We start from the raw sequence: 13,830 nt of genomic DNA, 5'->3' as shown, positions 1-13,830 counted from the left end.
TATTAAAGCAGTATCTCCTTTAAAAAAAAAAGTTCCTGATGTAGTTATGTTGGATGCAGTATATGTGTCAGCTCTGCCTGGTTCGGCTTAGCAGCTCACAGGCATCCTGCTATCAAAAGCTGGAAGGGGGAGCGGGGATAGAAGGACAATAAAGTTGTGTGTGTACATGATGGGAAATCTGGAAGGGGGAATGAGCAGTGATAAAGATCAGAGCATCCTGGATCCAGTTTGTACCAGCATCCCAAGGCCAGGCTCCCTGAGAAATATGCAGACTATCCCCAAACATCTCAGTATTCTCAAAACATTTTTGCAAGTTCCAGTTGGCTGGAAATGGACTGGTCACTGGTGGGAGGGATGGGCTGCGGACAAACCTTTTTATATCTTTTGAGTGCGGGAATATTCAGAGTTGGCTTGGCTTTACTGCAACCAACACCTTTAGTAAAAGAACTCTTTGCTTTAACCAAATGGAGTCAAGGATCTTTCTTTACTAAGGGATCAGATTGGGGCAGGTCTGACAATATGGGATTAACCATTAATTCTTTTGTGAAAAAAGGCATTGTGCAAAAAACCAGAACAAAATAAAAGCAGAGTATTTTAATTGAGAATGTGTCATCTGAGTTTACATACATACATATATTTTCATTATCTCAAAATGTCTATATAAACATAAGGGATTTTTGTGCACATTACAATTGTTAATTGATATGATAGTTGTAACCTCTTCCCTCTAAAACATTCATATGCATAAACATCCTATCTCCTCCTCCTTTTTCTACCTCTGAGTCATCCCGATGTATCTAAATTTTACATCTAATGTAGTGAGCTGTTGCTCATGTGGCTTAAGCCTTGACAATGAAGATATTGAAGTGGTGAATAATTTCTGCCTTTTACAGTCAATCACCAATAGTAAAGGAAGAAGCTGTCATGGAACATACCACAGACTAGCACTTGTTGGAATGAAGGCCTTGGAAAAGATGATCAAATGTTGAGATGTGTTTACCTACACAGATCAGAAACATGCAAGCCATGGTTATTCCCTCTACTGCTCTATAGAAACGAAATTGCACTTTAAAGAAGCAGGATAGGAAGAGGGTTGACACTTTTGAATTTTGGTGTTGGAGAAGATTCCTGAAAATTGTGGACAGTTAAAAGAAGAGATGGATCATCAAAGACATCAATTCAGAGTTCTCACTCTAGGCACAAATTACCAGGCTGATGTTATCCTACTTTAGGTATTCACATTATGCGAATACCTAACTCTCTGGAGAAGTCTCTAATACTGGGAAGGTGGTTGGAAAGAAGAGAGGATGATAGGTAGTCTAGAAAGTGTTGGTGGATACAATTGTGCTTTTTATTTTTTGAAGGAAATGGTGTACTTGGATAGCATTGGTCAATTCATTGCTGGTAGTGATATTGTCTGGCCTCTAGGTTTGTCCACCAAAATCTAGGTTGGGAAGGGATAGGGCAAGTGGTATCATGCAATATACTGAAGTTTCATTTGCGTTGAATACCTGGATGATATATTACTAGTGTACTAGCCCTTTTGTGTTAATATAGGACACACAACACGCCCTGTCGGGTTAAGTAGATGTAACTGGGAAAAGGGGGTCTTTCAAATAACTTGGGCCCAAGCCATGTAGTGATAATAAATAGCACCTTGAATTTCACTTGGAAGCAGACTGGTAAACAATGCAATTCTTGCAAAAGAATTGACACCTGTCCAAGTCTGGCCTTGTGAAAAATTCTGACGGTCATTGCATTTTCAGCAACTGAAGCTTTTGAATTCTTGATATATATTTGAATAATCTTGAATATGCAAATAATCAGTACCATTTACATTGATATATTTCCCCATACATCTCAAATATACAGACTATTTAGATACTCCCATTGTGTTAATAATACACACAAACCTATATATTTCAATTTATAATGCTTAAACCATGTGCATGCATCAGAGATATTCTCAAATATATATGAGGACAGCGACATGAGTCGGGCAGGGAATAATAGCAAGACATTGTGAGATCGTGGTACTCTTAATAGATGATCCATTAATGCCATCTCTAGTATATATTTTTGAAGAATGAATAAGAAACATGATTCTCTCCATAGATGTAAATTAACATCAGTCTTTTTATCCATTATATGCACCACCAAAAATAGGTAAGGATCATTCCTAGTGAAGACCTGACTCTCTCTCAAAAAAAAAAAAAAGCTTTCTTTTTTTCTCCTTCTTTCTTTCCCAAAAATGTCTAGTGTAAAATAAGATTATTGCTCTTATGATTTCTTTCAATTCAACAATATTCTAATCTGGAGTTTTCCCTTGAAGGGTTAAAAAAATATCCTTCCCTTCCTACCCTCCCTCCCTTTTTACATTCACAACATCTCTCAAAATTTCATTTATTGCTTGTTATCCAAAAGTTTCCATTACATGTGAAAATAGTTGATATAGTTTTTTAAATACAAATAAACATAAATTAAAGCAAGTTTTTTTTTCCCAACTGTTGTTTAATTAGGGTAGAAACCAGTGCTGGTGAATTTAATCAGATGCTAAAATGGCATGAAGTTCAGCAAAAATGAAATATCCAAGTTAGCTCCCAGAGGATTATTTTGATGAAATTCTTGTACATTCCTAATGCAAACAAAAACACTGATACATCTTTTTGTACTGGAAGAATCAGAACTGTGTTATCATAATTAACAAAGGCCCAATTACTCAACAGGTTTTTTTATAGAAAGTAAAATGCAGCGTTCTTCCCAATGCATATTAATATAACTATTTCAGCTATTTTTAAAATAATAATAATAAAAATATTTCAAATACAAAACAAATATTAAATGTTGGAGCATAAATGAACATTTTAATGCCAATCATTACATTTATCTGACTGCATCACTTAAGAAATGATTTAATCTTGAATTTGAAATGGCTTTCTCCCCCTCCCCAAAAAAGGAAAAAGGAGTTATGAAAAAAAACCTACAGTATAGTCAAAAATCTTGAGCAATACCCACCCAGCATCCCTACCTTGGCAAACTGACAGTATCTTGGAAATTCTCTGGCAACAGTTTTTATGCAAGAATTAATGCCTACAAATTAGAAACAATTGCCTAAAATAAGGCACCTTGTTGATAAAATTAATTGAACCACTATCTGCACACATACAACTTTTTCTTCTCTCTCTCTCTCTCTCTTTTACAGATGGCCCATGCATATTTTCCTTCTTTCCTCTAGGGAAACAGCAAAAAGAAAGATTAGAAAGGGGAAACAAATATGGCCTGGAATGGAAAATGGAAGAGCCAATAGAAGGAAAAAAGAAGTTGGGGGGGGAGTGTATTTATACTGTACTTTACATAAAAGGTTAAATTCACCAGCAAGTGTCTCAAACAGCTAGTTCTCATTTCAACAGCTTTTCTCTCATTATCAGTAATACAAGAAAGTGAGCTGACCTGTTTTCCACTCTAAACTCCATCAATGTTGTGTCTGTGGAGGGGAGGGAGATACATACTAATTTTCCTATTTAAATTTTTATTAATTGTTTTTTTTAAAATTACTGGATTTTTTCCCCTCTCCTAATCACTAGTTTCCTTTCATTGTTCTGAACAGAACAGGAAACCTAGGAAAAATGCAATGTCTTTAATTGCATGGAAAGCCAACTATAGTTCCACAGTGGAAGAGCAATCTTCAGTAGTGATAAGTTTCTTGGGCCCATCTGAAAGCAGCTGTAGTCAGCTGATTTTGCAGCTGGTGTCCTGGCTACCATCACATGATTTGTCAGGAATTCCTGTGCAAAGCCAAGGGGCTTTTGAATGTGCAGTGCATTTCTACTTGAGAATAGTTCCTCCAATCCGTTCATTTGTTTCCAGCATTTCAATGTTGAAAAGAACACAAATCATGACTGGGCTTCTCACAGGGATTAACATTATCATAGGAAGCAAACAGTGGAATTTACATTTCATGTTATACTGAAAAAAATTGCTGGGGTTGCTGGAAGGAGAATGAGCAATCTTTTGATATAGTAAGCCCTTGCCCAATTTAAAGAATTTCTTCTCCAAGTGGATGAAAATATGCATGATGGGGATAAAGGTTTTTGGCCTGGAATTACAATATAATAAACTCATCAAATTTCTGTATTTGGAGATTTTAAAAATCAGTATATTGCTATGATCATTTGAAAGCATTTAGTGCATTCTAATTATCATTTAACTGAGCAAGTCCTTGCTGGATTCTTTCTCTAATATGCAAGACAAATGATATCCTGCCCCAATTTAGATTCCCACCAGGGGTGGGTTCCACTTACCTTCGCTACCGGTTCGCAATGGGAGCGTACACACTTCTGCGCATGCGCAGAAGCTTCTGCATATGTGCAGAGTGTCCATGATGACCTCTGGGCAGGTGGACGTAGCCTCCTGCCATTGTTACTACCAGTTCGCAAGATCTGGACCGAACCGGTAGCAACCCACCACTGATCCCCACTAATTTCTATAAAGTGAAAACCTATACATGTTAGAACATTTAGAACATCGGGTAATGACATTCAAAGCCATAATTTGTAAAAAGCCTGGAGGAAACATCTGATTGTCAGCTGAAAGCAGAAATTCTCCATTGAGTTAGTCTAAAAAAAAAAAAAAAATCCCAACCTCAAATTGAAAACAGTGAAGGATGACCAAAAGTAAGGAATAGAATAGACAGAATAGAAATTTGGAAGTAGGCATGCTCAAGCCAGTCATTCTTTAGCCTTTACATTTTTTAAAAAAAGTTAAGTCAGAGTATAAATGTGGATTCTTCTTATGGATTTGTCAAGTTCTCAAAGCCATTGTAAGTGAAAGGAGGTAGACTTGGAAAACATGTGACTGTTTGTTGCAAGCAAGCAATTTGGTTGATATCACATTTGCCTGCATCTTCATCATCTCTGAAGTAGATGCTGTCAAGGGAGCTGCTAGAAGGATCAACATCAAAATAGTTATAAGGCCGAAGTAAAAAACCTACTCCGTTGCCAACTGTTACAGTAGTGGGGATGTCCTCAGCATGTGGCACATGTAAAAATCCAACTGAGATCCAGGCCACAAGATCCTGGGAAGAGGAAAGGAAAAAGAAAAATTAGCAAGAATTAGCAAAATTAACGATTAGCAAAACCCCTATTTAGCCATGCACTTTTCTGATAATATAGAACACAATTGCATTTCATGAAGTTACATCCCTTGTAAATGATGGTCTTCTTGAAAACTGGCTGAATGTAAATGAAACTCAGTTCATATTGCTTGTTCAGATGATCTGCAACTAGAGTGTAATTCATTCATGCAACAGACATACAAGTGCACTGTCAAGAGAACAACATTTTGTTATTTTTCTTCATTTCCTCCACTGTATACTTCTTAACATTATCTGATTCCTTTTTTGACTACTTCTATTATTTTTCCATTTATTTAAATCAGCTATTGATTCTCATTTGCAAATTGTGCAAATTTCTATTTTTTAAAAAGTCTTTTTGCCTTGAACAGCAGGCTTAGATTGTGACACTGTACCTACCATCTTCCAAATTAGGCTGAGCTTTGAAGATGTTCCTAAATCTCACATTAAGCAAATCTCAGCAAATTCTTCGATGGAGTAGTATAGCGCTAATGTCATATATCCTAGTCTGAGATATATTTATTAGCTGGATAACTTTTAGATGGGAGTTTTAAGATAACCATCGCTTTTCCAGTGCTAAAACAGGGTCTGTTTCTTAATCTGACCCATGCATTTTTGATCATGTTTCAGACCATTCTGTCAGTGATGAAGTCAGATGATTCCTAAGTGGCTGGATTGATCCCACTTCTATTGGCCATTTGAGCTCATGCAGAGTTTTTATTGCTCAAGTTGCTAGACATTGTTCTTTGTAGCCAGGTTTTAACTGGATGCATCTCCCAAATTTCCAAACCTGACTTTGAAAGACAAATCAGTTCAACTAAGAGATAAATGGTGTAGGATCAGCTGGTGCTGATGCAACAGATCTTCCTCCTGGTTTGCTTTGTAACTCCTTCCCACCACACTCCTCATTTCTTAATTTTAAACATGGATGTACTGTTTGTTTATAACTCAACAGAATAGCTGGCAGGTGTAAGGAGAGTCGTCTCTAATCCCATACACTCTTGGAGGCCATGAAGAAGTGGCTATTCACCTTAACTTGCCTGGTGATATTATTTACTTATTTTAACTATTTATATGGCTACCCAAATTGCAAACAACAACGTTGAATCACTGAGGATTAAAAACACAAAATGAAAGAACTAATAAATACTAAAGCCACAAAATCACAACAAAACACAATACAACCAAGACCAAGCCCCAATTATATAACCTTCCCAAACTATTTCACAAGTTCATTCAATTCCCTCGCCCAGGGGACAAATGGGTATTGAAGGCCTTACAACAGGCCAACAGGGCTGGGCCATCAAAATCTGGTTCAGAGGGTAGAGCTGGGAGAGGGGGCAAATGAAGGGGGCATGGTAGAAGTATCTCTTCATGACTTTGACTGGCTGATCTGTGAGACGGGAGACCTGGTGAGTAAAGAGACAGCTCTTCTAACAATTGAATGTAATAGTTTCATGGACACTGTTTTTTATTGCTTACAATAATTTTTAGAGCTACAGGCCACATCTCAAGACTCTCTTCTCTTGAAAATTTGGTAGTGCTGATGCCATAGCATATTTCTTCTTGTCCATGTTTAAACTCCTCCATGTAAAGCATAGTTGGGTCATCTTGCCACTTACCTCATTGACTATGGTCTCATTGTCTATGAAATTTGCAAAGGTCACCAGGGGATCCCATGGATCATTCTGGTTATAGATGCAGGTGCTTGTCAATTCTTCCTCTTTCTGCTTAGTGACAGACAGCTTGTACCTAAAGTGGACACAAAATAGGGAAAATGAGAGAGAAAATGTGAGGACACCGGGTTTTATCGTGTTCCTCAGAAGTGCAAACTAATTCTCTAATTTTCTTAATTCTTTAAAAAATATAATACAATGATGAGTCTATGACGAGGTGATCATGGTGTTTGACCCTGGTTATGGATTTTATTAATTCAATTCTATTGCTTTTTTAAGTTTGTAAAATATATATTTTGATGGTTTTTCTTTAGTTTTTAAATTGTTGTAAGCCATCCGAGTCATGCAGCTGATCAATGTACATCAGACAAATGAATAAACTGCAGCGCCTTTTCCCCTGACATCATTCTTTAATTTGAACAAGATGCTATTTATCTAAAAGGCAAACATAAGACTATGATAGGGACCTACCTGCCCCAGCTGATGGCCTTCTCCATGGGGCTACTTTGTGGTAAGTGCTTGCCTGCAAAGCTGATGATCTGGATGCGATAGCTCTGTTTGTGGCCCCACTGGTTTTCATTGTTAGAACTGAAAAGTAGGTACCGAGGGATTTTGCCATCAAGTGGGAAAGCAGCTTTTTCTTCCGTGTCCAGGACTTGTTGGGTGAGGATTGGTCGCTGAATTGTATGTTCTGGTCTCCAAGGGGCCTGCACGGATTCATATGCCATGTCCAGATCCACCAAAGAGTTTTTGACTCCTAACAAAAAATCAAAAAGAATAAGACAAACACTTCCTGTTTTGGACTGCTGTCTAAGGATAGACTTATTTAGAAACAATGGATCAAACACCAAAGTCAGTTTGAGACTGTGGGCAGAATGGCTTATCTTATGTTTGGGAGAGTTTCTTACAAACTCACCATACAGCCTTGTTCAATTATTATTTCTCCAGCATCTGTGGCTCAAATATACACTGGGAACAATGGAAGCCTACTCAGACAATTGTTATATCTTTATTATAGATCTACTTCTTCCTTGCAAACAAACGTCGACCAATAAAATCTTTGTCATAGGCACCTGTTCTGTTGGAAGATAACATGAAAGATCTTTTCAGAAGCCGCTTTGAAATTCCCTTCCCCCAATGATGATAGAACTGAGATCTATTTGTCTTATGTGGTCTAACATAATAAAATATTATATGTGAAATAATTATTTGTATTGTACAATCTTTTTGTTCTTTTTATAATAAGTCCTATACTTATTATGATATGGAGTTCCCAGGTGAGAGAAATAAATTCCATCAGTGATACAAAATGCTTCTTGGGTAACATGGCAGGGTGTATTACTATATTTATTATTCCATGGGATGGTTACATATATACAGATGTGTTTAAATTGCCATAAGTTCTAACATTGAAAAGTGCATATAGTGTTGGGCTTACTAAATTATTAATCTTAATTTTTATTAATAAAAACTAAGATATAAAACTGTGCTCACCATGCATGGTAAAACTCTGTATTCACATGGTGTATTGGGAGGAGTGATTACAATTCTGAAGATTTTGTTTTGACAATTACAAACTTACACATATGGATTGTAATGAGTTCCAGGATGGAAAAATACAAAATTGAGCAAAATGAAATTGACCAATTTATGTGTCCTTGGTTTATAAGAGGACACTAGTTGGGCTTTGCCCAGAAACTCTTGCCAATCTACAATTAATCACACATAGAGATCTATATTTAGAAAGTCCTGGAATTGGTCAGTGTTATTTTCTGCACACAGAATTAGAACAGAAGAGATGAAATGTACTTTCTCAGGATTCTACTTTTTCCAAGTCAAGGGCAAAAGTCAAACTTTCTCAGATTTAAAGAATAATCTGCTGGGTTTATTACACTAACTCTACCTCTTCTCACAAGAAGGGAAGATAGTGAAATGCACCTTTTGGAGACAAAAGACTTTTCCATTTACAGAATGAAACTAATTGAGAATTATGCCATCTGCATATAAACATATATCATAATGACACTTCTGCATTGTCTCCTCCTCATGGAATCCAGTTGTTAAGATTAGTCACTGTTGCTTATCTAAATTTCACATATTTTGCTGGCCCAAAGCAACTCCTTAGTACTGAATGATATAAGCCATTGAATATCAAATCCATTGCAGCTTCTTGCCACATGCATGCAGAAGGGTATCCAAGCATAGAACGTACAAGGATGCACAATTGTTTTCACAGGGATCATGCTGGGCTTTATCTTCTGGAGCCTTCATTCCAGAGAGATACGCAGAACCAAGGCAAAATAAGCTTGACACAAATTAAATTTGACTTCATTGCATTTCTATTTAAATATAATCATGATTTACATAAGATTAATATTATTACACCCCAAATACTGAATAATGCATTATTTATTCACAGTAAGCATTTACAATGCTGTGATAACTTCTGAAGCCACAGCTAAGTCTTTCAGAGAAAGGCATTTAGCCCTGCAGCTGAGGCATAAAAGCAGCTGCTGTAGAAAGGAATCCACGTATTTGATAATCTTCTGGATTCTTATCTGCTTTTATGATAAAGGCATGCCCACAGGGCCCAGAAGGTTATTCTCTCTTGCTTAATTCTTAGCAGACCACCATTCCAAGGGTCAATTTTCAAAGTAAAGGAGAAATCACTTTTTTATAGCTAGTCCAACCCAACTGAGCTTAACTGTAATTGTTAAGTTAGCAATATGAAATAGTCAAATAGTGAATCTGACTTCCCTGTTGACTTTGCTTGAAAGAAGGTCACAAAAGGTGATCATGTGACCCTGGGACATTGCAACCGTCCCAAATATGAGTCAGTTGCCAAGTGTCTGATCATGTGATCATAGGGATGCTGCAACTGTCTTATGTGTGAAAAATGATCATAAATCATATGTTTCAGTGCCATTGTAATTTCAAACGGTCCCTAAACGAGAAATGGGATATACAGGTAGTCTGTTGTAAGTCGAGGACTACCTGTATTTCACTCTTTCAGCTTCAGTCTCTCATAACTCTCATTGTTTGTTCAAGAGCTGAAGACTGTATGCATAGAGCCTCTTCCTCCATTTCCCTCTGCTTCTCCCCCCCCCAAAGAAACAGCCCTGTGAGGTAGGCTTTCATAGTTTAAGATGAACTTAGTTTAAGCTTATCCACTTCCAGTTCAACTTTTTAACCACTAAACCACACTAGTTGCATAATTCATCAATGATACCAAAATAAATCAAACAATGATTTAGGCTGAATGAAAATAATTTGAATTTCTAAATCCCCCCTCCCCCTCTTCTCTCTACTGAATCTTCTGCATGCAAAGTCACAGAAAGCTCAGGGTTTATTTGGAGTTCCAAACAAGGCAACCTAGATCTGTAGCCGGAGAAGGCTGACCAAACCACCAGCCCTTATATAACTCTGTTAGGTTTTAATAGAATGGCAGTTTGTGGGAGTTAGGGAAATATAAGAACCTACCTTCTACATCCAAGTCAACTTTGTAGTTTATCAGATGGTTGTGCATGGTTCCAAGTGTGTACTCCCCGACCTTGTTTCCATACTTAGTACCACCTTCCATAAAAAATGAAGAGCTGATGTATCCTGTAGCATGGACCTTGACTTCTATGGCACCGTTTTGATAGAATACAAAATCCCAGACATAGTCATAGTTAATGAGGGTAGAAACAGTCCTTAAGACCAAAGCATATTTGGGTAACCCCTCATAATAAAAAGAGCCTAAATTAGAAAAATGGCGACGCAGAGGGACACCCATGTCATGTTCAAAGATGCAGAAGGAGTTCTTGTTTAGTTTGGGAGTGTCAGAGTCTATTAGGTAATGCCGATTCACATAGGTGGCCATATAGGGGCAGTCCACACCCCGGACTAGTTCATAAGAAAACTTTCCAATGCCAAGACTACCATCCATGTATCTAGTCACCATTCCTCCAGGACAATTGGAACCATAAATGGCAAGAGCTTCTTGCAGACTCAACTCGTAGACAATCCTCTTATCATTAAATCTGATATTGAAAAGACGTGGCCCTGTGTTCACATTCATCCCAAAGGTAAACTTCCATTGCTGATAGGTAACATGGCTGCCAGTTACAGTGTAGCGCTTTCCTTGGGTCTCAAATTGAAATGGGCCTAGAGAAGCTACTGGTTCAAATCGCTTCCTGGAAGCAAATTCCATCTGCAGCAGACTACTCTTTATTCTTGCCTCCTTCACCTGTCCATTCTTGAACTCTTTTTCCAGATGGGCCATATCCTGATAATACTGTCCATTATAGAATACTTTCCTCAGCTTCCATTCAGAGATGTTCAGACTGCTGTGATCCACCAGCATCTCCAAGCCAATAGGATGTATATAATATCCACTGCCAATCACATTCTGGAAAAGGACAAACCAGGTGGCTCTTTCACCAGATTCAAATCCTCTTGGAGCTGTGGTTAGAGTAGCTAAATCAGACTTCTCATAATTGCAGCATATTTTGAGGAAGTTGGAGGTGTTGAAGAGTTTATGGAAAATGAACAAGTCAATATCTTTATATTCCCTCTCAGTTACTGGTCTGCTGTAATATGGAACCTTCTTGCCAAATTTCCGCATTGTAATGTCTCGATGGTACGTTGGATTTGGAAGTGGACCTACTACAAATTCTGTAATGTTTGGATCTGACTGGCTTCCAAAGTATACCACAGCCAATGCCTGCCGGGGTAGCTCTTCCCTTCCACGATCAAGGAAGCCCAGAACTTTCGCTTTAGATGGGAAGTACACATCCGTATAGTAAATGCAATTATCTGATGGTTTTGCATGAAATGCATCTTCCAGGTACACTCCAAGATTCTTCTTGAGATATTTCACCACCTGAGTCATTTCATCAGCTGTCAGATCAGCAAAGACCTCACTTTGTTCTCTGTTGGGCCTCTCAGAGGAAATTGTTGGTTCGGAGTAGACACAACCAGTGACTTTTTTTTCCTTCTTTGTCAGCAAAACACAGACTAGAGCAAAAATTGTAGCCAGAGCTAGCACCAAAACGATAACTAGCACTTTCATGTTCATGTCAGCACAGTAAAGGCAGCAGTGATAGCACACAGCCTGTCTGTGCTTTTCTTACAGGAAAATGTCTGGGTGGGTGGATGAGAGGAAGAAAAATTATTGCTCCATTCAGAGTAAGAGGAGGGACCTGAGCTAAGAATGCCTGGGGGCTTCACAAGAGACCATAAAAAGGCGGATTTTCATTTGGTTTCTTTTTCTCCCCCACTCCTTCCCTTCCTCCCACCGTTTCTTCTGTATCTGCTTTGATATTAGCCTTATAAGCTGCTCTGGATGAAGGGTGCTTTGGGAATGCACTGGGCTTGGGTCCAGAAAGGTCAAAGCAAAGATCAGTTAGTGCACAGAAGCTTCCCAAGAGCACTGGGAACGTCCCACTAATTGGGAAGAAGCTTGGCAGAGCCAACTCACACATAAATATCCAGTCCAGGCTATTCTAAGGATATTGTGTTCCCATTGTTTCCTTACTTATTCCCAGGAATACAGATCTAATTCTCCCACTGATGATTCAGTTGCCCCCTACTTATAATCTAGCTGTGCTAGTGTCTTAGACGTAAATTTAGACTTTGCTTGTGAGACTTAAAAGGTTGATTGAATACTGTGAATTTTAATATAAAATAAGATATTTTGGCCTGGGGGAGCTAAGACATCTAGCCTAGGAATGCTTTGATTTGTAATCTATTAAAATTCTTATGTCTATAAGAAAGCATATTATTATTATTATTATTGTTGTTGTTGTTGTTGTTGTTGTTGTTGTTGTTGTTGTTGTTATTGTTATTATTATTACATAGTCGCACAGTCAGCCAGATGTTCAGACTGGGTTTGAACCATTGGGATAGGTAAATCTGGATGTTTGACAGTGTTACAGATATCATCGCAGGATGGAGGCTGTTCCAAGTAAAGCTCCCTTCTATAATTGACTGATGGCAAATTTGTCAGTGCCTATGGTGTTCAAGTGATGCTCCAGTTATTTTGGGATTGCACCCAAGGAGCCTATTACTACTGGTACTACCCTTGCTTGCCTTTACCATAGACATTCTATTTCTATGTTATCTTCTCCAGTTCTTTTTCTTCTATTCTGCTGTCTCTAGGCACTGCCACATCCACAATCCAATCTTTTTTGTCTTTCTTATCGACAACTGTTAAAATGGGGTGTTATGTGGCAGGTGCCTGTCTGTCTGGATTCTGAAGGCCAGAGCAATTTAACTTCCTCATTTTCTATGGCTTTTTCTGTTTTATGATCCCACCAGTTCTTGCTTACAGGCAAATGATATTTCTTACAGATCTTCCAATGCACCATTGTTGCTACTTTGTCATGCCGCTGTTTGTAGTCAGTCTGTGCGATCTTCTTGCAGCAGCTTACCAGGTGGTCCACTGTTTCTTCAGCTTCTTTGCAGGGATGGCACTTACTGTCTGTTACTGTCTTCTCAATTCTGGGTTTGTATACATTTGTCCTTAAGGCTTGGTTTTGTGTGCAGCCAGAATTAGTCACTTGGTCTTTCTTTAACTTTCCTGCTATTATCTGCTTTCCTTGCTATTTTTTTTTAATGTAGTGGCCATTGTCTTCCCATGCCTCCATTCTGTTCTTCATTTGGTCTTTCTTGTAGGCCAGTTTGGTCTCTCCATAGTCAACAAGCCTTCCTGGCATACTAACTTCAGTGCATCTTCTTCATTGGCTTTCAGATAGTCTTCCAAAGCCCCCTTTTTTTCTTCAACCATTTAATATACTTGCAACATTTGATGCCCACCTATTTGCCTTGGTAGGTAGAGTCTGTCAATATTACTGCGAGGATGAAGGGCATGATTCATTGTCATTATTTTTCTGCTCTTCCTATCTATTGCTTTTAATTCTGCTTGAGTCCAGTTCACTATTCCAGCTATGTAATTAATGACTGGTATTGCCCAGGTGTTGATTGCCTTGATGGTATTTCCTCCATTGAGTTTGGACTGTAAGATCTTGATCATCACTCTCT

General features: G+C 38.1%; 1 protein-coding gene across 1 annotated transcript; it reads right to left on the bottom strand.

Moving 5' to 3' along the window:
* Positions 1–2,389: 2,389 nt before the first annotated feature.
* LOC117664845 (amine oxidase [copper-containing] 3-like) lies at positions 2,390–12,102 on the bottom strand. Its single transcript, XM_034416211.2, has 4 exons — positions 10,288–12,102; positions 7,279–7,564; positions 6,754–6,883; positions 2,390–5,074 (listed from the first exon to the last, which is right to left on the bottom strand). Exons 1-4 carry the CDS (start codon positions 11,864–11,866, stop codon positions 4,790–4,792), a joined length of 2,280 nt encoding a protein of 759 aa, XP_034272102.1. The 5' UTR covers positions 11,867–12,102; the 3' UTR covers positions 2,390–4,789.
* Between the last annotated feature and the right edge of the window lie 1,728 nt (positions 12,103–13,830).

This window comes from Pantherophis guttatus, chromosome 4 (genome assembly GCF_059756535.1).
Source record: "Pantherophis guttatus breed Tessera chromosome 4, ASM5975653v1, whole genome shotgun sequence".
Lineage (NCBI taxonomy): Eukaryota > Metazoa > Chordata > Lepidosauria > Squamata > Colubridae > Pantherophis > Pantherophis guttatus.
Note: the sequence above shows the minus strand (reverse complement) of the source record. Positions and strands in the feature narration are given on the sequence as shown.